The following is a 24,774-nucleotide window of genomic DNA, read 5'->3' as shown; positions in this document are numbered from 1 at the left end:
GCTCTCCGGGCACCCTGGCAAATGCCGTTAGTCACTCCAAGGAACCAGCCAGCGCCGGGGCCCAGCTGCACACCACAACCTCCTTGGGCAGGCCGGGCTCTCACGGTGCTTGCAGACACAGGCAGGGAGGTTGCCGGGCCAGATGGGACTCCCACCCCAGGCGGTGCTCAATGCTGAAGCCCGACGCTGGCTGTGCACACCAAGGGGGACACCAGCACACCAAGGTGAGCTTGTTCTGGGCTGCAAGGAGGACACTGGTTCTCCTAAGGCCCCATTAAGGCACACATACAACCCCTGAGGCAGAGAGCCCATCTCCTGGGCGAGGAGGCTGAAGGATGGTGAAAACAACTGGCCAAGGTCCCTGAGCTCAGGAGCCTACAGATGGGGTCTCAATCTTCAGTCTGTCAGCTTCATGGGCCTCTGGGAAAGAGGGTCCTTATCACCCTCTTACAAGGAGCCAAACATGGAATCAGCCCATGCACCATGAACACTGAATGAGCCTGCCCAGCCCCATCCCACTGACCGCCTGCTCCTCGCTCTGTCCAGCCTACCCCACTGGCTTCATCTCCAACTTCAGCTATGCACAAGTAACTGAGCGACCAGGAGAAGTGGGAGGGGAGGGCCCAGGTGCCCTGCCTCCTCCGGCAGCAGGGTGACGAAGCAGATGTGGCCTGCTCTGTGCCTAGCACCAGGCCAGGCCCCTCACAACTGGCAGGGGAGAGGGGAGGCATCCCATCAATGCCCAGGAGGAGGAAGACAAGGTCCAGAGGACAAAGAGGGTAGACCTAGTGCCTGACCCTTCACAGCAAGCAGGGAAAGAATAGCACTCCTCTTCGCCGCTTGGCGCCCTCCAGCCCTCACATGGGCTCACATAGGGAATAGCCTCCTAGTGGAGAATCATGGGTCTGGCTTGACCAGAGCTGTGGCACAGAGCCTCTGTACCCTCAGAACCTTCTAGAAACTCTGTTACACATGAGAAAATCCAGAGAGAAGGAAGAGCGGGTACAGCATGATTCTAAATTTACGGTGATAGGACCCCTATGTTGAATGGATATGGCTCTCAGGCTTTGCACATAAATTTGGGCAACACAAGGCACAGCCCAGGAGAACCTTGTGGTGCTTCTCTGGCTTATGTGAGGGGTCATGTGGTGTCTTGATGACCAGAAAATGCTGCTCACTAGATAAGCCACTGAACTCAGTGGCCCTTTCCGTGGATCCACTTCCTCTTCTCTCCCTGACTGCTGAGGGCACAGAATGACCACTGGCCACCAGAGGGCGCCATGAGGCCAGTTTGGCAGCAAGCCCAGGGAGACCTGCCCCCAACACTGACCTCTGCTCTTGGGGAAATGTCCCAGGGAGGATAAAGGGAAGGCTGCCACAAGACTCTGAAGGGGCCTGACAGAGGTGCAGATGTCCCAGAGGAGGCACTGGGGGAGCAGGGACTCTGGGGCCTTTCAGGGGGTCTTGCTGACCTTCACAGGTCTTGGTATGATGGTCAGTTCAGTTCACATGTGCACCTGGCCAGGCCACAGCCCCAAGTGACGCCATGAACACTTATCTGGGTGGAGGTATTCCACAGATGTGGTGACATCCACGACCAGCTGACTTTAAGAAAATGACCCTCAGTGATCTGAGTGGGCCTCATCCAATCAGCTGAAGGCCTTAAGAGAGAAACTGAGGTTTCCCTGAAGACAAAGAAGTTCGTCTGTGGACCACAGTGCCCATTCCTGCCTGCCGCATGGATGGACTTCGGCCTCACCAGCCCCACAACTGCGGGAGCCAATGCCTTGCAATGGATTTCTTGGTATCTTTGCATCTGCACACACAGACTCGTGGATCTTCTAGAGGCCCTGTCTCTCCAGAGCACACTGGCAGGGCTGAAACCCACAGACCTCCCCCAAAAGGAGGCAGCCAGCCAGCTGTCAGGTGGAAACTGACTCAGACACTTGTGGCGACACTTCAGATTAAAAATAAATAAATAAAAAAGACTTGCAATAAAGACCAGGGAAAAAAACTGAAATGTTCCAAAGTATGTTTGGTGGATGAGGGACACAGGGGGGTCCCCCAAGCCTTGGGGGGCAAGGACTGAGAACAACTCATCCTTTTTTTTTTATTCTCCAATTTTTCTGTAAGATGGTCATTTAGAATGAAATGGATACATTTCAGAAATAAACACGTTTCTATAACAACCCCCTCCCCCCATCGGCAGCCCAGAACTAAAATCAGACACCCATGGTCCCAGGTGCACCAACAAACCAGCTCCTGGGGAGGCCATAGCTCCAGGCCTCCTTGGCCTAGGATACCTCAGTTTTGAATCAGCGCATAGATCAGATCAGAACAGAGACTTGGGGGCCTGGGAGTCAGCTATGCATTGGCTACAGGAAGGAAGGGGAAACTCTGAGGGACCGCTGGACAGAAAAGCTGCATTCGCCCCCAGAGAGCCTCTTGGTTTGGCCCTGGCCATGGGACCAAGCTGGCAGACCTTAGCTCAGCACAGCGCCTGGCCTGACACACAGGTGGATGTGACCAAAATGCTGCCGCCAGCCTGCTTCTGTGCCCAGCACACCATGACAGGCCAGAGAGCACACTGTCACAATTTCAGATATCCTTATGACAAAAAAGACTCACCCCTTGACTTCCTTGAAATCGGATTGACGGTCTCAGTGAAACAGACTCCTGCAAAAAAGCAAAAATGGAAAAATGTCAATAACTATATTTCGAAATCCAGAGACTCACTTCCCAGTTATAGAAAGAGTAGGCTAAGGACAGTGTTTTCAGGAGAGGTGAGAGAAAACACACACATGTCTGAAAATTACAGGAAAGGTCACTGGAGCAGGATTTTGAAGGATCAGCAGGAGTTCCTGAATGGCATGGGGGCCAAGTATATAAGAGGTAAGAGCGGAGACACAGGCAATGGGCAGCCCTTCACTGTTCCACCCAAATCAACATCAGCCCAGACCGCCCTGCTTCGGAGACACCCCTCAGAAGTGAATTACAATGGATGAGCACCGCTGGCCAGAAGGTAGGGTGATGAGGTGATGCCCCCCGCCAACCCCAACCACACACCCTGCCACGACAGGGCCCAAGGCCTGCTCAGCTCCCACGTCACAGCTTCAGAGCAGTTTGTCACTGAGCTTCGGGTGGCGGAATTTCCAAATGTCACAAGAAAAAATACACTTAAAAACTCAAAATACTTTAAGCTTCAGCTATTCAGAGATCAGCCTTCTGTCAGAATTTTAGAAAGAACATGGATCCAGATGGAGGGTCGCACCTCTCTTTCTCACCCATCTTGGGCCCCGAGCACCCACCTTCTGTACAGCACATATCACCCCACAGTGTGGTCCTGGTTTGTCACCATGGCCCCTTCCCTCAGCCCCCAAACCCTCCTCACTTCTGTGCCCACTGTCCTCCCCAGCCTCCTCCAGATGGCTGGGCTCTCCCATCTCCACCCGAGCCTGCCCCTTGGGCCTGCGCCCCAGCCACACCCCCACCCATAGTGAGAGGAGGCCCTCCCAGCTGGCCCCTACACTCCCAGACACCGGGTGTCTGGAGTGACTACCTGTCTGCTCCCCACCCAAACCATCAGGTCCACCGCAGGCCCTGGGTGGGTGAAGCAGCTCTCCAGAATCACAGGAAGAACCAACCAACGGGCAGGTTGGCCTCTCGGTGTACATGGGTCCATGAGCTGCTGGGCTGAGGGCTGTGGTTGTATGAGGCAGACATGGCTCAGCCAACTGGGACCACACAAGCCGCACATATATCCGCCCCCCCGCACCAACACACACACTTTGTTTACCAAGAGCCTTCTCTTTTGCCAAATCTCAAGGACTCTGTCATCTGGAGCAGTTTGTCAGTGACCTTGGGGCAGAATTTCCAAATGTCCTGAGAGATCACACCAAGCACTAGCACTTACCCCCATAGGATCTGACCCTCTAGAAACTACCCTACACTTCCAAAGCACATCACCTCTCACTGCCAGCCTGTCAAACACGGGATATCCTCCAGTCCCTTGCCCCGCTCCAGCACTGAAAACCAGCCCCTGCTTCGGAGGGTCATCGTGCTCTGAAGACAGGGGCCAGGCTTTCCCCGAAGCAGGAGCAGGACCAGCTGACCCATCCTATAAGCCACAAACTGACCCACCCACCCCTGGGCTGACATTCAGAGAATGAGAAACACAGCGCCTGTGGGGTCCCCGGGCTGGCTCGGCCCTTGGAGACACAACATTTAAGAGGGCTTTGCTTGGAATTGGGTTAAAGATAGAGACCAGAAAGAAAACCTGCAGGTGGCCAATGAGCACATGAGAAGCCAGCAGCCGTCAGTGAAGTCCAGGTTTCGCAGGGAGATACCATGCATCTATCAGGATGGCTAAAACGAAAAGGACAATACCCAACACACTGGTGGGAGCACACACAGCAAAGCCACTGTGGAAAATGATCTGGTAGTTTCTAAAAAGGTTAAACACAGTTACCGTATGACCCAGCATTTTCCACTCCAAGGGACAGACCCAAGAGAAATGAAAATATAGGTCTACACAAAAACGTATATAAAAATGTGCACAGCAGAATCACTCTTAGTATCCAAAAGGCAGCAACAACCCAGACGTCCATCAATTAGTGGACTAAATAACAACAGAATACTAGCCAGAAAGAAAAGGGAACAAATTCCTCATGGACACAACACGGACAAACCTCAAAGCCACTGGCTAAGTAAAAGTACCTCAACATAGGACATCCTGCATTGTTTGATTCTGTTCATATAAATTTTCAGGAAAGGCAAAACTAAAGAGACAGAAAGCAGATCAGTGAGTGCCTGGGCCACGGGTGGGAGCAGGCAGTGGCTGCAGGCTTCCAGAGGCAACGTCTAGGGTGGTGTATGAACACTCACAGACTCTACACCTAAAATGGGTAAGTTCCATGGGCCATCAACACACCTCCATGACAGCGTGACCTGCCCTCAGGCTCACAGAGGGTCTTTCTCTGAAGACTCCTGGGCTTTGAGCAACATCACCTGAACAGAGAGGACCCCGGAACACCCAGGGTAGATATTCCAGTCTGTTAACCATTTCCAGGGCAGGATATAGAGTAGATGGAAGGGAACAGCAGAAGACACAAGAACACCACAGCAAAGGCAATGCTAAGGCAAAACAGTCCTCTGGAACTCTCTACGGACCTCACCTGATCATCAAAGACAGGAAGGCAGGCCGCTCCTGGCGGAAGGAACAGCAGGAACAAGGCCCAGAGCAGACACATGGGACGCCACAGTGGCAGAAAGCAGCTGGGGCTTGCTTCTTGCACCTCCAGGTCTGTTAGCCCAGACCCCCGTGGAGGAGCCAGCCTGGGGCTAACTATTGCCATGTGTGTCTCCTATTAACACAGGGCAAGGCCTGTGTGCTCCAGGGGCTTGGGGGACCGGGGACATGACAATGGTGATGATGCAAGTCTGGTTGTAGAGCAATAATGGGGAGGAACCCAAAAGGGCGCATTTCCCCAGAAGGAATTCCACCAGGGCAGCCCCCTCAGAGCCTGGGTGACAACAACCAGCACCCACACCAGCCGGTGTGGTGGGCCACCCTCTCCCTGGACCACATGCTCCCTGTGGGCCATTTAGTGAAGCATCTAACTGGTTTGGTAGCTGTCAAGCAAGTTATCTAGAAGACTCCTTTCCTGAGAAGACTCATTTCCCAACGGCGGTGACTTTACCCATTGAAGAAGCTGGCAGCGAGGCCTAAAAACCCAGACTTTCTCAACAATGCCAAGTACATGTCCCCATGCAGCCTGGCTGTCATCACAGAACCAGGCCCCTGGTTCTCATGGTGCCTCCTCCCTCCAGCAGGAGAACCAGGCCCTTCTTGTCAACAGCAGAGCAATCCACATACATACCTGGGTGACTCCCCGCAGGCCCCGTCTATAGCCACTAACAAAAACAGTCACCAGGACCAGACCCAACTACATTCTGCCAGCCCTGTGCAGGCAGGGGAAAGGGGCCCCACCTGGTAAGACATTAGAACAAAGGGAGAAGCAGCCCTCAGTGCCCTCACACTCACTGGATGACAAGGTGTATTCTAACGGCACTCAGGCCACGCCACCCAACAGTGGACAGCCGGTCAGTCATAGCCACATTTACGGGCCCAGCAGGGCCCACCCTTGGTAATCTGGGTTAATGAGGATGCCTGAGTCAGCTGTAGCTCTTGCCCATACGCTCCTCCACCCCAAGGCAGACTAACTCGACCTTTTGTGCAGACTCTTCCACATGGGGCACCTGCTTGCCACTGTGCAACACCCCCCCCCACCTTAAGATTTCGGAGGAACCACAGGCGCCAGCTGGGCCGCCTCTCCAAGGGCTGCAGGGATCTGATTTGCGGTGTCCTGTACGCTGGCATGTGACCGCTGCACCTGCCACAAACTCCCCGCTCAGAGGCCCGGAAACATTTCATTGAAGCATAACAAAATTAAGATTGTTACAAGAAGGTTTAAGAAAAGAGAAATCTCTAAGACTTCTAAAATGTACTGAAACCACTGTGTGTCTCCACCATCCACTAAAGTGGCCTTTGGCACACACTGTTTTGTTGGGGGGAGGGGGTTGCTACTTGCAATGGAAATCCGTTTTTAGATCAAAGTAAGGTTTTTATTTTTCTGAACAAAAGTTCTCAGCTATTTACTGTAAAGCAAATATATTTAATTTGAATGACTCAAAACACATCAAGCCTGTCAACTCCAAGAACCTACTGGAATAAAGCTGGCTGCGTAATTCACCAATTCTTAACCTTCCCTCTGAGTCAGGTTCAGGGTGGGGCAGACAGGCTGAGGGAGAACCCCAAATGCCATGGGCCCCTGTGGCAGCCTCTGACTGCCCAGCTCACTGCCTCAAGAAACTTTCCAGATCTTGGGCTGGGGAGGCTGAAGGGGCTGGATGTGTGGGCAGAGGCCCGTGGAAGAGGGGGCCGGGCAGGGCCTCTCCCAGAGCCCGCACAGGGCTCTGAGCTGCTCCACTTGAAGGCTTGGGGCCACTCCCCAAGGCAGGGCCCCAAGCCAGAGGAAGTGGCCTAGGAGATGCCATATGTGTTGTCAGTCCAGGGGAGTCCTCGCTCTACCCCACTTGGCAGTGGAGCGAAACTAGCCAAGTAAAGGCTTCACTCAGTTGCCTTTACTAAAAACTTTCAGAAACAAGCTTCCGCAGGATCAGCTGATCCACCACCAACCAAACTGCCTGCCAGCAGCCAGCGCCAGAACCAACACACTTCCAGAAAGACAACGAAATCCAGCACACAACCCCATGGAATTTACAACACTCAGTATCCAAAACCAAAAACCTCCAGACATGTGAAGCTATAGGAAAATGTGACTGCCCCCCCCAAACCCGGGAGAAAATTCAGCCAATGAAAACAGACTCACAAAGGATAGAGACAATGGAACTGACAGACAAGGGCTTCGCTTTAGAACAACATTTGAAAAATGTTCAAGGGCTTAAAAGAAACTTGACTGGTGAGAAGAGAAATATGAGGTATGAGAAGAGAGCCACATGGAACTTCTGGAGCTGAGAAATGAAATCTCTGGAAAGAAAAACTCACGAGGTGGGATTAATATTAGACAATGTGGAAGAAAAGGTTATAAACCTGATGACAAACTACCAGAAACTATCCAAAATGAATCATACACAGAAAAAAGTCTACAGGAAAATGAACACAGCCTTGGTGAACTGTGGGATGATGGTACCAAGAGTTCCAACATATGCATAACTGGAATCCCAAGAGCATGGCATCCGAGGAAATAATGGCCCAAATGTGAGGAACACAATAATTCCATAGATCCAAGAAGCTCCAGCAGGAAAACAAAGAACCATGTCACAGTACACCACAAGCAAATCATATGACTGATGACTGACATGCTACGAACCAAGGAGCAAAAGATAAGACTCACAAGGCCAAGTATCAGAAACAAGCCTGGAAGACCGTGGAAGGACATCTGTAAAATACTGAGGGAAGGGGGCGCCTGGGTGGCACAGCGGTTAAGCGTCTGCCTTCGGCTCAGGGCGTGATCCTGGCGTTATGGGATCGAGCCCCACATCAGGCTCCTCCGCTATGAGCCTGCTTCTTCCTCTCCCACTCCCCCTGCTTGTGTTCCCTCCCTTGCTGGCTGTCTCTATCTCTGTCAAATAAATAAATAAAATCTTTAAAAAAAAAAATACTGAGGGAAGAACAATGAATGCCCCTAGAGTTCCTTATCCAGTGAAAGAGAAGGTGAAACAAAAACTTGTTCAGGCAGACAAAGGCTGAGATCATCTCTGCAGATCTGCACTGCAAGGAAGGTTCCAGAAGTCCCTCAGAAGAAGGAAGAGTGACACCAGATGGACATGCGGATCTGCATACAGGATGAAGAGCACGGGGGCACAGGGAATGTGTGTATGAACATGGAAGACTGTCTCGTGGTTACATTTCTATAGAAAATCAGTGACCATTCAAGTAAGGATTTGGAAGTGTAGCCTTGAAAGGGTGGCAGTGAGGCACAAGGACTGGGGTGCGTGGGGGTGCGGAGATAGAAGCAAACTATCCCAGGGTCCTGACACCATATGACCTGATGCACGAGGCTAACTGGAGGGCTGCATTCTCCCAGTGCCAAGCTAACCCCGACCTCCCTGAGCCATGGCCCTGGGGGAGTGCAGCAGCCAGACTCTGCACATTTGCCTGCTGGACATGCCGGCCGTGCACCTCTAGCGTGGCTGGACCACTTACCCCTTTATGCACTGAGTCCCTCCGGTCCCAGGCCGTGCCTCACAGAGCATGGCAGGCAGGGCAGGACAACTGGACATAGGCCACCCCACCCCGTGGCCATGGCCGCACATGGAAGGATCAAGGGAGGGGTACGGTGCACAGGGCAAGAGAGCAGACCTGAACGGGGGTGGGGGGGCACGGAGGCTGGTGTGGCACTACGGAGCAGCAGGGGCTGCAGAGGGAGCAGCGGGACAGCGGCCCTGGGTCAGAAGGCATGCTGCAAATGGAAGTCAGCGGCCGTGTGGCGGGTGCAGGCCTTCCTCCTGGGCTCTTGGACCCCCCACCAAGGCGGGGCACCAACAGTGTCTGTGGAGCGAGCAGCCACAGCCCTTGTCAGCGATGCCTTTGCAGCGGGACCAGCGCTCCCTCTCTGCACCCGCCTGGCAATGCATGGGCTCACCGTGCTAACACGGCCGACCACTGCCTTCTGGCTGGCTGTTCCCTGCAGGGGACAACAGCTCATGGGACCAGGGACATGTCATTTGTTAGGGGAGCCTTGTCACCTATTACCTTGCCTCCTCAGCAGGACAGAAGGCAAAAGACAGAGAACATGTCAAGGCCAGGAGGGTCCAACAGACTAGCTGGGGAGCTGCCCATTTCCCTGTTGCCTCGGGAGCTTTTGCATTATTTCCCAGACTATGATTAGCAAGTCACCAGGTCATGTAACTTCCTAGAACAGTCTCTGGGACACGGTCCTACCTGTCTGTATGTGTCATGCTCAGTGCCTGTGTGGGCTGCGCTTCAGGCTGGCCAAGTTACACATGATGCCTCTAGTTCCTGCAGACCCTCTTGAGGGGTCACGTCGCTCCCACCACAGGCTCAGAGGTCACATCCTCCCCAGGGGCCAGGCAGCCCAGTGACTGCAGTGACTGCAGCAGGCATGGAGGGCCGTCCCTCCCACTGGCCCTATCAGGACCCTGCGTAGCAGAACGCCATCTCCTATTGGGCGTGTGCAGGGTTTGAAATCAGAGTTCACTGGGACAAGTGTCACTGTTGGTGCTGTGCTTCAGCCAAGAGCCCAGGCTGAGGGGCGCATGGGTGGCACAGCGGTTAAGCGTCTGCCTTCGGCTCAGGGTGTGATCCCGGCGTTATGGGATCGAGCCCCACATCAGGCTCCTCCGCTATGAGCCTGCTTCTTCCTCTCCCACTCCCCCTGCTTGTGTTCCCTCTCCCGCTGGCTGTCTCTATCTCTGTCAAATAAATAAATAAAATCTTAAAAAAAAAAAAAAAAAAAGAGTCCAGGCTGAGTCAGGAGGCCTGGTGGGGGTGGCCAGTGAGGAGGCATCACCACAGAACACCCTGCAGTCTTCTGGCCCCAAGCAGCTCCCACAGGTATCATGAAGATGATGTAGGTAGGAAGACACAGGGAGCAAGCAGAGCAGGGGAACAGGCAGCCCCATGGAAGGAGGCAGGAGAGCTGCTCAAGACCCCTTTATGCTGGGACTGGGAGAGGGCGAGTTGGAACCTCACCCTGGCCAGAATCCCGGTATAGCTCCCCACGAAGAGCACTTCCTGGGTGAAGCCACAGGACACAGCTTACAAAATCCACCTCCAGGTCCAGGAAGCACACTGGGTAAGGCGCTGAGTTACACTCGGTGTTCTCAACTGGGTGATCCTGCCCCCGGGGACACTGGCGATGTCCAGAGACATACTCAGCTGGGGAGGACGGCACTCCTGGAAACGGGTGCAAGGAGGCCTGGGATGTTGGGCCCACAAAACCCCCCCAGAGTGATCTAGCCCCCAGTGTCAGCAGTGCCAAGGCAGAGAAGCCCTGAGCTAACTGCTGCCATGAGGGAAACAAAGGGGAAAGCAATCGTCAGAGCAGAATGTGGGCCATAACGTGGGACATTCCACGGGACAAATGACCTGGTTTCTTCAACAGATGGATGGCACAAAAGGCAGAAGGATGGAGTGCTATAAATTACCAGACTTGACATGCACATCACATGTGGCTCTGCATGGGCCCAGCCACGTGAAGACCCAGCGGAGACTGCCTGCAAGGGTGCCAGGGCCTGCGCCTCAGGTGCTCTCACAGAGACGCGTGATGTGTCTGAAAAACACAGTCCGTATCTGTTAACAGTCCCCTCGGTCATTGAAAAAGCCAAGGATGACATGAAAAGATACCTGGGATTGTTTTACACATGCTCCGACAAAACTAAACAAACAGAAGGGGGAGGGCACGGGAAGAGCTGCGACGAGAAGGGCCAGGCCCTCACGGAGGGCAAGGCTGGGTGACGGCACAGGGCCGACGGTTATCTCTGTCATCTCCACATTAACATTCCCACGTGAAAGGTTTAAAATAAAAAGTGTACATGCGCCGGACCTCCCACACACACAGAATGGACACGGGGCAGGCCAGTGAGAGAGACAGGCACGGAGTCTGCACATCATCTGGGGAAGAGGGACAGAGCCGGCAGAGGCAGGACAAGTGAGGACTGGCCTGACCTGGACAGAGCCCCAGGACATGCGCCACGGGCCCTGCGTGAGAAGCAGCACTGAACTTCTCCCCTCCCAGTCGTCAAGTGCCTGTTGGGCTCAGTGTCAAACTCTGCCCCAGGAAACACGCTCCCTGCAATCTACACGGCCTGACCCCCATAACACAGAAGTGCCTGTGGAAAATGGACCAAAAAGAGGAGTCTGCTCCTCCTTAAAGAGGGTCTTTCTTGGCAAAGCACAAGTGAGGCGCCCCAGCACTTCTCAGGGGCTGCAGTCCATCCATCAGTCCTCTCCTGAGCAGAATGTGGCCAGGAAAGAGGGCAGTTTGGTCCTGAGAAAGGCCTGGCTGCCGACCTCCTGGCAGCTGTCCCCCCCTTTCCAGTAAAGCACAAACAATTGGGAAACTCCTTTCAAGGAATCCTCCCTGCAACTTCCTGGCAGACTCTGAGCAGGATGCCGAGGCTGTGGAGAGTTTAGACAGTGTCTGTGACCGTGAGGGGCCGTTTCTGTGAAGTACAGACAGGGAGAACGGCAGCACATTCACCACTACGTGGAGGGACACATAAAAGCAAGAAAAGAGATTCCGAGTGGCCAGGGGTCAGGTGTAAACCAGGACCCACATAATGGCCAGCACAGCACATATTTCTATCTAAATTCATGGAGGTACACAGAGTATTGTTTGAGGTTTAGAAAAGTTTGAGGATTAGAGAAAAAAAAAGATGCAAATCACCTGAAACTGTGACCTGGACAACCCCCACCCCCGTGCGTTTTGTTTGCTCTTCTGGGGTCAGAAAATAAAGGCAGGCTAGAAGGACTACCTTCTTTCTGTTGATTTCCCGCACACCCACCTGCACTCCAACCCTCCACCATCCCCAGTAGTCTCTGGTGATCACAGATCTCTTTTCTGTCCCTGTGGTTGAGCCTCTCCCAGGTTACATAAATGGAATCATACCGTCTTAGTTTCCTGAAGCCAGTGTAACAAATCACCACAAACTTGGTGACTGGAAACAACAGAAATGTATTCTCTCACAGTACGGGAGGCCAGAAGTCTGAAATCAGTATTCCCGGGCTGAAATCCAGGTGAGAGCAGGCTGCACTCTGTCCAGAGGCTCTAGGGGGTGATCCTTCCTCATTTCTTCCAGCCTCTTGGTACCCTAGGCATCCTTCAGCTTGTGGCCACATCACCCCAATCTCTACCTCTGTGGTCATACTACCCTCTCTTCTGTGTCAAATCTCTTCCTGCCCCCCCCTTTTAAGATTTTGTTTATTTGACAGAGCACAAGAAGAGGAGCAGCAGAGGGAGAGGGAGAAGCAGGCTCTCCGCTGAGCAGGAAGCCAGATGTGGGGCTCAATCCCAGGACCCTGGGATCATGACCTGAGCCAAAGGCAGAGGCTCAACCAAGGGAGCCACCCAGGTGCCCCTTCCTGCCTCTTTCTTACAAGGTCACTTGTGATTACATTTAGGGCCCAACCAGATAATTCAGGACAATCTCCCCATTTAAAGATCCTTAACTTAAATCCCATCTACAAAGTCCTTTTTTTCTATCTAGGGTCACATTCACAAGTTCTAGGGGTTGAGTCCTGGACATTTATCAGACCCTTACCCAGCTGACCACATACACTTTAGCAGAATGCCTCTGAGATCCATCTATGCTGCTCTCCAAAGCCCATTCCTTTTTACTGCTGTTAACCTGCTGTATTGTACCAGCTTGTTTATCCATTTGCTGACTGAAGGACACAAGGCTCATCTCCTGTTCTGGGGACTAATGAATAAAGCTACCATAAACGCTCACATACAGTATTTTGAACAGACATGAGTTTTCATTTCACCCAAGAGCACAATTGGGAGGTCCTCTGGTAAGCATCTGTTTAACTTTACAAGAAGCTGCCAAACCATCTCCCAGAGTGGCCACATCATTTTGCGTTCCCACCAGCAATGAGGGGAGCCCAGCTGCGTCCTGTCCATACCACCATTTGGCATTGTCAGCTGTTTAATTTTCGCCATTCTCATAGGTGTAAAGTGGTAGCTCATTGTGATTTCAATCTGCATTTCCCTATTGACCACTAACGTGGAATGTCTTTCATGGACTAATCTGACATTCTTGCATCTTCTTGGTGAAGCTACACAAAGCTGTAACGCATTTTTAAAAAAATGGGTCATTTCCTTAGCATTGCGTTTTGAGAGTTCTTTATATGTTCTGGATACAAGAGCTTTATCACGTGAGTTTTGAAAAGTCTCTCCCAGTCCATGCCTTGTCTTTGCCTTCTTATAACAGTGTCCTTCAAAGAGAAGTTCTTAATTCTGATGAAGTGGCACTTATTTTTTTCTTTTATGGGACTTGCTCTCTGGTGTTATAGCTACCCCCTTTCTTTTTTTAAATAGTTCTATTTTATGAAAATCTTCTAAATTGCTATTTTTACCAACTCTCCCTTCCCTTCCCAGAAAAGAAGCTCTAGGGAACTGCCGGGTCCAGCTCTCTCATCCCCCCAGCCCCCACTGAAGTGTCTCTCTCAGATTCCCGTGTCTGCGCACTCTGGATCATGACCACGGATGCTCCCTGGATGCTGACCACTCAGACACCGTCTGGACTTGGCCTCATGACCCTGGTGGGGTGGGCCAGGTACTGTCCTCCTCCCACCACACCTGCCCCTCACCCTGAACTACAGCTCTCACTACTTCAAGGCTTATACACTGGTACAGCCAACAAGCTGGGCTGGGGCCACACGGGGCCAAGATCGTTCCCCCACTGGGTTCCCTGTGTCCCCTTGTGTAACAGCCAACACGACTACCCCTGGGTGCCCAAAGCAATGACCCTACAGCTGGGACACCAAGTGAATCAGAACACAGGGCACATGGGGACACAGGAAGGGCAGAAGGACCCGCAGGGCAGGGTCTGGCGCATGCTCCACTCAGATGAGAGTGGGAAGCACCTGAGCCCTGACAAAAGAGGGTGCTACATGACTCTCTAGGCACAGACTCGGTACAGAATCTGCAGCCAAATCGAACACAACAACTTGTGATATCTCAAACCACCAGCCTCCATCGTAAAACCCCATGTTCAATTACTCAGGTATTAGATAACCATTGTTACAAGAGAGGAAAATGAGGCACAAAGAGAAGACAAGGCTGCTGGAGGTCATGGGGGGCTGGGGTCCCCACTCCACCAGCAGAGCTTATCTCAACCTCACAGGAAGACCAGCCCTGGGGTCCCTGCATGGCTCATGCTCAGTCACTGCCCCATTTGATCTTAATCCAATTTCACAATTTATCCAAACTCCTTGTGAAAGGTGCATGACCCCATGATAATGGGATGAGACACACATTTGCTAAACAAAACTCTTCACACTGAAGTGCTTCTATGCCGCTGAGCCCTGCTGCATCAACAGAACACACGGCCCTCTGTAAGATGCCCTCACAGTCTCAGGCCTGCTCCCAGGGGAGTGTGGCTAACATGAGCTGCCAGCCCTTGCCACCTCTCTGAGTGGTGCCACCCATGCCTAGGCCAGGCCCTCTTTTCAACACCTATGTCTCATTACTATTTTTTTTTTTTAAGATTTTATTTATTTACTTGACAGAGAGAGAGGCAGCGAGAGAGGGAACACAAGCAGGGGGAGTGGGAGAGGGAGAAGCAGGCTTCCCGCTGAGCAGGGAGCCCGATGCGGGGCTTGATCCCAGAACGCTGAGATCATGACCTGAGCCAAAGGCAGACACTTAACGACTAAGCCACCCAGGCGCCCCTCATTACTATTTCATCTTTCCCCTCTGCCTTTCCTCAAACAGAAAAATTAAGAGCTGCCCCACCTTGATATTTGCTGCATGACCGCAGTGCACACGGCCTGCAGTGCTGAGCACAGCCTGCGGAGGGGCCAGGTCCACACACTGGCCTCGGTCCCTCTATCCCCACGGTGGCAAATAGCCAAATTGCCAAACCTCAGATCTCGTTTTGTGTGTTACCACTCACCTTCTGGGACAGAACAAACTCAGGCACAGAACCCCAGTCCCCGGTCCCTCGCTCTGCTCCTGGGACCCGAGACTTCTCTGTCTAGGCAGGAGCCAACCTCAGGAAGGTGTGTCCTTGGCCTCTCATCTCTCTCACAGTCCTTGACCAGGCCAATGAAAACACATGGGAAACGCGGATCAACGAGCAAGAAAACACACAGCACTTTGCAATAATGCTCTTCTGACAGCCTCATGAGGAGCCTGAGTGCTGGGTGGGCTTCTTTTGTTTTTCTAACTCGACTAAAACTCATCACACCGGGCACTGAATTCAGTGTCAACCTTCACTCTACCCAGAGCCGGTGGGCAGGGGTGGAGAGCATGACAGCCCCGCCCCCCAGACAGCTGAGAGAGGATCGAGTGACGGTGGAGGAAGCTGAGGGCCTGACCTCACCGGGTCCTCCGGGGTACGGCCCAGGAAGCGGGCTGCCCAACGCTCCACATCTCACAGTGGGCACAGCTTGCACGTCTCCCATCTCATCGCCCACTCCCTGCAAAGTGCCACAAACTTATCCCCAGAGATGCAGGCCCAAATCACAGACAAAGAAAGCCCTGGCTGCAAACCCAGCCTTCTCTTTCCTTTGAGGCGCAATGGTACCCCATGGCCTCTGGTCAGTGCCTACTGAAAGATCACTCTCCTACATTCCTATCACACACACAGCATGACCTGCAAGCAGGGAGCCGCCAGGTCAGGGAACTTTCCCAGCCGCAGCACTCAGTGTTGGTCCAGCCCTGCCACCTGGGCATGCGCTGATTCCATAGTGTCTCCACCCCCTCCAGCCCTAGCGAAGCCTCCAACCGGCCTGGGTGTCAGCTCCAGGCCGTGCTCAACATCCTCTGCCAGCTTTATCAGTGCACTGGAGTAAATCCTAACTGCTCAGGAACAAAGAGAAGGCAGACCCTGACACTTGCCAGCCAGCGCCCTGGGAACGGGGACTGCCTCTGAGCCAAGGAGGCTGCTTCTGCCAGAAGGTCGGTTCAGAGATTCAACCTTGGAACACAGGGCGAGGTTCACCTGGGAAATCCCTTCTGAGACCTCCAAAGACATCCCTGAGGCTTCAGGGGAATGTCCGGACAAGCCAACCTCCCCAGAGAGCGGGGTCACTCTCTCTTGTTCTAGAAGCTCTAATACTTTGAGCCAGAACACTCCAAACATCTCAAAGAAGTGTCAAAATTGTCTGGGGCTCTGCGCCCACCCACATGGCAGTTCTGAGTCCCTCGGTCATTGGCAACACACTCTTGCTGACACCAGACGGAGGGCACTGGGTCCAGGGCTCAACTGGACCTACTCTCTAATGAGAGCAGAGCAGATGTGACCAACGCATGTAACGTGGGTACAGTGAAGCCTCAGAAAGCCAAGCCGGCTGCCCTCAGCCCATGGTATTCCTTCTCCTGGAGGAGTGAGCAGGCACTGTGCAGCGAGCCAGGCTTGGGGTTCGGGGGTCAGAGCTGGGCTAGGTCCTGCAGGGAGGCTCCAGGATCAAACAACACCCTGCATCCTGCACCCACAGAGTGTCACCATGTCTCCTCAGTGAGGTTCCCTGCAGCCGCCAGGCACTCAGCTCTCATCACTATCAGAGCCAAGGACAGACCAATCCCTTAAGATCCTGGCTTGGCTTCTAGGGGGCCTAACTGTTGTCTTTGGGACAAGATCCTCTATCAGTTGGGACAAACAGAATGGACCCTCCCAGAATAATCTGGACTTTCAGACTCTGGAGGCTCAGGAGCTGTGGCGCCCAGAGGGACAGAGCCTATCTACCCATCCAGCTATAATCTCAGCCACGGGCTCCAGACCTATCCCAAGAAAGGCACTCCGCCTGCTAGCCCCACCTGGTGCTGAGTGTGGCCCCTCTAAGTGCCGGCAGGCTGGCTGAAGAACATCCGAGGGGCACACACCCTCAACTACCCACCCCCCGAGGGCGCCTGGCAGGGGAGCAGCTGAGGGAAGTTCGTCCCACACTGCTGCTTTACGCACGGCAGCTGCGGCCTGGCTCCCATGACACAAAAGGATCGGTCCCTTCTTGGGTTAAGTCATGTGTAAGCATCCACCAAGATCCACCAACCGACTACTCCACAGAAAGATGGGCCATCCCTTCGAGCACACCGCCCAGTGAAAAAGGGCGCCAAACTGGGCTCATCCTGCAAAGCACACGGGGCAGTGGTACCGCCTCTTGTGTGGTGAGGGCACAGAGCAGCATGGGCTCTGCTAGGTGCCCAGTACCCCCTGGGCCTCAAGAGCCTGACCATAGGGACCTCCTATGTACAAGGCCATGCATTTCCAGGGTCAGCTTCAGGGAGACAAGGAAACAGGCCCAGGGAAGCCAAGCAACTTGCTCAAGGTCACCTACTCAGTAAGCAGCAGAGGACGCACTTGAACTCAGGACCCTCCTCAAATAAGGAGGGAGCAGGGGTGCCTGGGTGGCTCAGCCGTTGAGCGTATGACTTCGGCTCAGGTCGTGACCTTGGGGTCCTAGGACTGAGGCCCCCATTGGGCTCCCTGTTCCGCAGGGAGTCTGCTTGTCCCTCTCCCTCTGCCCTTCCTCCTGCTTGTGCTCACTCTGTCTCTCTCTCAAATAAATCAATAGAAAATTCTTAAAAATAATGAGAGAGCAGGCCCTCAGCTACTTCGGATGTGTCTCTTCTCCTAACTGCCCTTCCTTCCACATCGATGGGGTCATGCTGCTTTGGACATGCCTGCTACCCTCCAAAGCTGGCTAACCAGCCTCCTCAGCTGGGGCTACGCGGGGCACTCCCCATTTCTGCAGCTCTGCTTTCCTTAACCCACCTGCTGGGGAAGAGCCTTGCCCCGAAAACACGAACGAGCCAGATGTCTGAAACTGTCAACAGCCTTTTTACAGAACATTTTGTCACCTGCCTAAAAAACAAAAGTGACTGATCTCAGCTCAGAGTGACAAGATGAGCATCACGTAGTTGCCAAAAGCTGATGCGCCCCAGAAACCAGGAGGCAGCTCAAGTTCTGCTGAGCAAACTGCAGATCCAGGTAAGAACTGCGTAGTTGTAACGAGGAGCCCTTCCAGGAGCTGTAGCACAATCCTCGGAGCTTCACAAGAGTATTTCTTAAAGTATGTAAAATCAGACAATCTCACTGTCATGGAGAGGTCTGCGGACAGCAGTCCAAGCCCAGGTGGACTCCAGGCTGGCCACCTCCCTGTCAAATTGACCAGGCTCACCCCTGCCATGTTCCCTCCTGAGTGGACCTTCTCACTCAATGACATCCAGACACTGTACCCCTTTCCCAGCCAGCTCCACCAGCTTCCCCAGCTCCTCCCAGCCTCCTAAGAGGTAGGCTCCAATCTTGTACAAGCATCCGTCAAATCTTGCCCTGCAGCCCTCGGGCCCACACTGGCCCCCTTTAGGGTTCTCAAACCCAGCACTTGTGTGAACCCCCGTCTATGGCATTGCTCCTGGGATCCACCCCACTGACTTCTCAACAGAAGGCTCCTCAGATAGACTTCCCACCAGGCACACTCCCTCAGACCCCTGCCACCAACTGAGGACATCTCCCTGACCAACGTGCTAAAATAGTCTCTCCCTATTTGAAGGTGAGTCCTAGGAGGAGACTATGTCGCATCATAGCTGACCCCCAGGGCCTAGAGCCTGGGACCAGGCTGACAGAGGCTCAAGGCAGCCCCAGCTACACCGTGTGGCAGGTGAGACATGCTGCTTCCAAAAGCAGGGAATAAGCGCCACTGCCCAGTTCTCTCTCCTAGACGTGATCTGAAAACAAGCCCAAACTCACAGAAAAGCCGCAAGGGTGCAAAGAACACCCAAATGCATTTAAACCCCACGCTGACCATGCACACAGGCATGTGGGTTTTCTCCCTGCACCCTCCCAACACGCACACCATCATATACCAACCAACTCAGGTGCGCATGCTTGCTTTCCTGGATCACCGGAGAGCAAGCTTCACACATCACCACGTTTCAACCCTAACACATGGCATGCTTTGGGAACGTGAAGGTATTCTCTTCCACAACCGCACGGCAGCAGCCAGCCTCACTATGCTCATTATTTTTTTTTTAAGATTTTATTTATTTATGTGACAGAGAGACAGCCAGCAAGAGAGGGAACACAGCAGGGGAGTGGGAGAGGAAGAAGCAGGCTCCCAGCGGAGGAGCCCGATGTAGGACTAGATTCCGGAACGCCGGGATCACGCCCTGAGCCGAAGGCAGATGCTTAACAACTGCGCCACCCAGGCGCCCCACTATGCTTATTATTAACAGGACATTTCACACCACTGTCCACCTTCCACGCTGCAACCCAACTCAGTGGTGTCCTCGCATCACTCTCCCTCTGGCGAGGAGAACGGCATACCACAATGAGCCACCCCATCTTGAAAGCCAGCTTTAATCTGGAAGTTTCTCAACAGTTCTTTGACATTTAGGCACTGCCATTTTTGGATAATTCGGGACAGCACCCCTTTCTTGACTAGAGTGTGCCACATTTCAGGTCGGCCTCATGCAACCCACGATGAAACTCACTGTGTGTTCCAGCTGCAGGCCTCGAGGTGACAGTGGTCCTCCATGGCACCCCACCTTCAGCACACGGAGTCGGTCTGCCTTCACAGGGCTGTGAATACTGATCACCCCGGCAGGGCCGCCCTGCTCAGTCCACCTTCTCCCTGTGCAGCTCACGGTGGATGCCTTCTCCCAACTCACAGTCCGGGTTCGACCCTGCCATCCACAGCTTCAGTGTTGCGGCCAGAAAACCAAGTTCCTGTCTCTAGCAGCCTCAGCATCCTATAGTAAGCAGGAGCCTTCCCTTCTCCTCGATCATTTATTTCCATGCTTGCCATCGGCAGTGTAATGGTTAATTTTATGTGTCAACTTGGCTAGGTCACAGAACCCAGCTGTTGGCCAAACACCAGTCTAGATGCTACAGCAAAGACATTTTTTAGATGGGAAAAACATTTAAATCAGTAGACTTTGAATAAATTATCCTCCACAATGTAGGTAGGCCTCATCTAATAAGTTGAAGGCCTTACGAGCCAGAAGACCACAATCCCCTGGAGAAAAAAGGAATTCTGCCTCCAGACTGCCTTTGGACTCAAGATACATCATCAGCTCTTCCCTGGGTCTCCGGCCTGCCAGACTGCCCTGCAAATTTGGACTCACCACCTCACCACTGCATGAGCTGATTCCTTAAAAATAAATCTCTCTCCCTCTTGTTCTCTATTGGTTCTGTTTCTCTGGAGAACCCTAATACAGACAGATTTGTGGAGTGCCTTTTGCAATGGCCTCAAATGCATTACAATCCTTAATTATCTTGATGCTGAGATTGTCCCAGGCTGGCTCTGGAGCCCTTGGTATTAGCTCCGGACCCATCCCTGCTCTCCTCTAAGCCCTCCCTGAAGTCCTGGCACCACCTGGCCTGTTGCAGCCACAAGAGTGGCATTTCCCACCTCTCTGAGGAGTCCTGGTTCCAAGACTGAGACGTGGAAGCTTCCTCATCTGTCAGAGCAACTTTCAGAAGCCCCCACCAGGATAGCTCCTGAGGGCACTGCATCAGAGAAAGTCCATAGGACAGTGCTTGAACTTGGGGTGTTCCTGCATTTGAGTGGGAAGGAAAAAAACGTATCTATTTCCACTAACTGAAATTTAGCATTTCTTTCAGTTACAAACACAGTTGACCTTGAACAACACTGCCTTAAACTGCAAGGGCCACTTACACATAGGTTTTTTTCGAGAAATACAGTAATAGTACTTAAATGTATTTTCTCCTCCTTATGATTTTTTTTAAGGCAGAGGGAGAGAGAGACTCTCAAGCAGCTGTATACCTGGCTTGCCACAGGGCTCCATCTCACCACCCTGAGATCATGACAAGAGCCAAAATCAAGAGTCGGACACTTAACCGAATGAGCCACCCAGGCGCCCCTCCTCCTTATCATTTCCTTAGTAACGTTTCCTTTTCTCTAGCTGACTTCGTAAGAATACAGTATATAATACACAAGACATTCAAAACATATGTTAATTGTGTATGTCATCGGTAAAGCCTCTGGTCAATAGTAGGCTATTAAGTTTCATTCTTTTTTTTTTTTTAAGATTTTTATTTATTTATTCGACAGAGAGAGACAGCCAGTGAGAGAGGGAACACAAGCAGGGGGAGTGGGAGAGGAAGAAGCAGGCTTCCTGCAGAGGAGCCTGATGTGGGGCTCCATCCCATAACGCCAGGATCATGCCCGGAGCCGAAGGCAGACGCCCAACGACTGAGCCACCCAGGCGCCCCAGGCTATTAAGTTTCTGAGGAGTCGAAAGTCATACACAGATTTTCAACTGTGTGGCGGGGTCAGCACCCCCAATCCCCACATTGGTCAAGGGTCAACTGTGCAGCAGCACGAGGAGCGTCAACTCTGATACGCTTTAGCACATCCAATGACGGTTGTGCTGATGCCTTCAAATGTCGTTTCACTCACCGCTATTTTGAAATTACAATGTATGTAGCGGCAATTAAACCTCATCATTTAACACATTAAGTTTGTTACTAGGTCACATATTTCTCTTTAACACTTTACTCGTTCTTCACATAGCACATTGCTTTGGTAATTCTACATATTTTGGGCATCTGAGAGGGATCTGTGTCCAGAAAAGACCAAGGCTCCTGCCTAGGACTCGCTGTCTTGACAGGACCTGCCCCAACTAAGGTTCAGCCATGGATGGCTTCATTGGAAGGGTACTTATAAAGTCAACTGGAGTTCAAGAAAGAAAAGAAAGAAAGAAAAACTTAGCCTCACTAATCTGCTGTTTCTAAACCAATATTTACTCCTGGTGGCAGAAAGTCAGAGTAAGGACTCACCAGAAAAGCCACGTAACGCTAGCTCAGGCATGGAACATCGATACCCCAATCTCCATACCAGTGCTGCTGGGAGACCAACATCCCTGGTGTTTCCTGGTACCCACAAGGGTAGGGTAGGGGGTCTCCATGCAGCAGGGAACACATGGACAAATTTCACAAGCGTTTGGTTCTAGTTACTAAAAATGCCATAATTACATCATGAACACAGGTGTACTTGAGCACAAGACATCACATGACTGAGAGGTCTGCCCACCCCCCACCCCAGGCTCTATTGGGAGCCCCTGCCTACCCCCTGCCTGGACTCTTTTGAGCCTCCCCTTCTTGGGAGCCTCCCACAGGTTTCCAGGTTGGCAAAAACGGTGCTCCCTGGAGTGGCTACCCCTTCTGCCCCAACTCCCCTTACCCCCTGGCAGCCAGCGCCTGTGCACTGTCCTCAGCTCAACCTCCATCAGCATGCCAGGCTGGGAGGCCCTGCCCAAACTCAAGTACTCTGCACGTACTCTGCACATCATTCTCTTCACCTCTGAGCCCCACCTAGGCCTGACCACAGGCAACTGAGGTATCTTGTAAACTCAGTGACCTACTTATAAATTCGGCATTAAGTAATGAGCAAGGCAGCTTCCGACACCAACCTCCAGCATTTTGACCCAAATGAGGTGCCACTTTGCATGGCCACCAGGGCCCAAAGCACATGGGTGCCCCCTTGCCCTCTCTGCCCAAGATGTTCCAAGACCCTTCAATGACCAAGGAAGAGAGGTGACAACAGGCAAGCTGAAGCTGGGGAGGGCAGCTTGGAGCAGAGAGCAGGGCTCTGAGTCCAGCGGCCAGGCCACACACCCAGGCCTCTGCCTTCCTATCCTTGTGGCCGTGGGTAAATGGACAAGCTTCCCTGAGCCTTAGTTTCCTCTTCTGGAAAATAGGACCATGAAGACCTACTGGCCAAGCTGAGATGACTCCAGGAAAGGCTGGGACAAGTATGTGCCCCAGGCCCACCCTCATGATTCCTCCTTAGATCCCCTCCAACCCCTAAAATGAAAAGCGCGGCTCTGAGTACCTCAACGAGCAGGCCAGGCCACACAGTGATCTCACCATGCTGCCGCTCCCGATCCAGTGTGGTTTCTAAAGCCAACAGGGACGAGCAGAGGCAAGCACAGGCTGCCTTCGTCTACTGCATCGAGACGGGACCGCTAGGGCAACCAAGAAGGTGAGGGCTTATACCAATTAAGATAAACCATCTCTACAAGCCCAGGGATTTGTCTGAAAAATTAAAAAGGAAAAGGCAGGAGACAGAGGCAGCTGAGAGACCAGAGTGACAAGAGGGGCCACTGTCACCAGAGCTGCCCACCAGGCCATGCTGGAAAGCTCTGCCTTGCACCTTCCAGAAAAAACCCTCTCTGTACCACGGCTCCACAGAGCTTCCCCTGGACCCAGGCAGTATGATGACACTTCTGTCCCTCCTGGACTTTCCCAAACACACAGCCTGAGGCCTTCCTCTTGGGTGAAAACAGAGACCATTAAATGGGAGCGAGACACCCCACTCAGGAGGATAGAATGACATTAACGTGGCCTATTTTTCCATTTCTAACCTACCCAAGTGACCCAATGAGCAGGGCAGGCAAGATAGCCACAGAGGTGTCCCTTAACAAGGAAGACTCGACTCAGACCCACCAGGTTCCCACGCAGACACCTACAGGCACCCCCAAGTCAAATGTGAGAATGTGACAGCAATGAGCCAAGACCACCATGCCTGAGCGTGTAACACGTGGCTTGTCTGAGGGGAGGAGAGCTCCATGCGAGCCCCTATGGGCAGAGTGTGTCCTTGCGTCATCCAGAAACCTCCTCCGCATGCAAAAAGGGCTCAAGCGCTGACCTGAGAAGATGCTGGCCAAAATTCTGAATGCGGCAGGAGCTCCTGGAGCATTTTACAACCCGGGTGCACAACGGAGCAACTGCTGCCCTCCAGCAGCACTCCCCAAGGGTGCCCTGGGAAAGTGCCACTGCGACCACTCAGCGGCTCTCAGGGCTACACCAGGCCAGACCAGACCTGAATACAAGCCACACCGGACAGTTACCTGCGCTCAAAGATAAATAAAACCAAGTCAGATGCAAGAAACAACTTTTTAAAAACATTACTAGAAAGGTAGTTTGGGTAGAAGGAACAGTGAGGTGAGCCTCGGTGACTGGAGGAGCACAGTGGCTCACTATGGCTATAATATCAAGTCTTCCAAGTAAGCAAACATCACATCAGTAACAAGAAACATCCAGAAGGAAAGATCAGGTCTCCTGTCTTCCTACTCGCCAACCCAAGGTCATTATAATCATTTTACTTCAGGCCTGAAATTAAATTTTGGGAGCAGCTCATGATGTGCGCCATCACAGGAGCAGAAGCTGGCCGGACTCCAGGCCAGCCGCATCCGCCGGAGGAGGGCCAGAAGGTCTATTTAGGAAAGGAAAACGGAACTGTCTTGCTGGCGCTGGGCAGCCGCATGTATCAGCAGTGAGATGCACAGTACGATCCAAACCCTTTCTGGACTTCTAGGCTAGGAACCCATAACTGACCAGGACAAGAGGTCTGGTTAACTCTCAAGGCCTTTTAAGGCCCTCCCTCATGGCGTGAGGCTGGTCTGGCTTCACACCACCACCTTGCTGCCCACCATACTGGGAGGTGAGCAAATGTCACACAGCCAGGGGCCTGGGTTACAAAGAACTCAACATGAAACTCACAGACACAGGCAGGAATGACAAAGTTAAAGGCACTAA

At 52.7% G+C, this 24,774-nt stretch overlaps 1 protein-coding gene across 1 annotated transcript in view; it reads right to left on the bottom strand.

Moving 5' to 3' along the window:
• Window positions 1-24,774, bottom strand: part of ELL (elongation factor for RNA polymerase II) — a 75,121-nt gene that overhangs the window by 27,731 nt on the left and 22,616 nt on the right. Inside the window, exon 2 of the mRNA XM_045778392.2 lies at window positions 2,629-2,676. Coding sequence (XP_045634348.1) covers window positions 2,629-2,676 — 48 coding nt within the window. The remainder of the gene's footprint in view (window positions 1-2,628; window positions 2,677-24,774) is intronic.

The sequence above is a fragment of the Ursus americanus genome, chromosome 14 (assembly GCF_024610735.1).
Source record: "Ursus americanus isolate L20-20 chromosome 14, mUrsAme1.1.p, whole genome shotgun sequence".
NCBI lineage: Eukaryota > Metazoa > Chordata > Mammalia > Carnivora > Ursidae > Ursus > Ursus americanus.
This window is presented reverse-complemented; position numbering and strand designations above follow the sequence as displayed.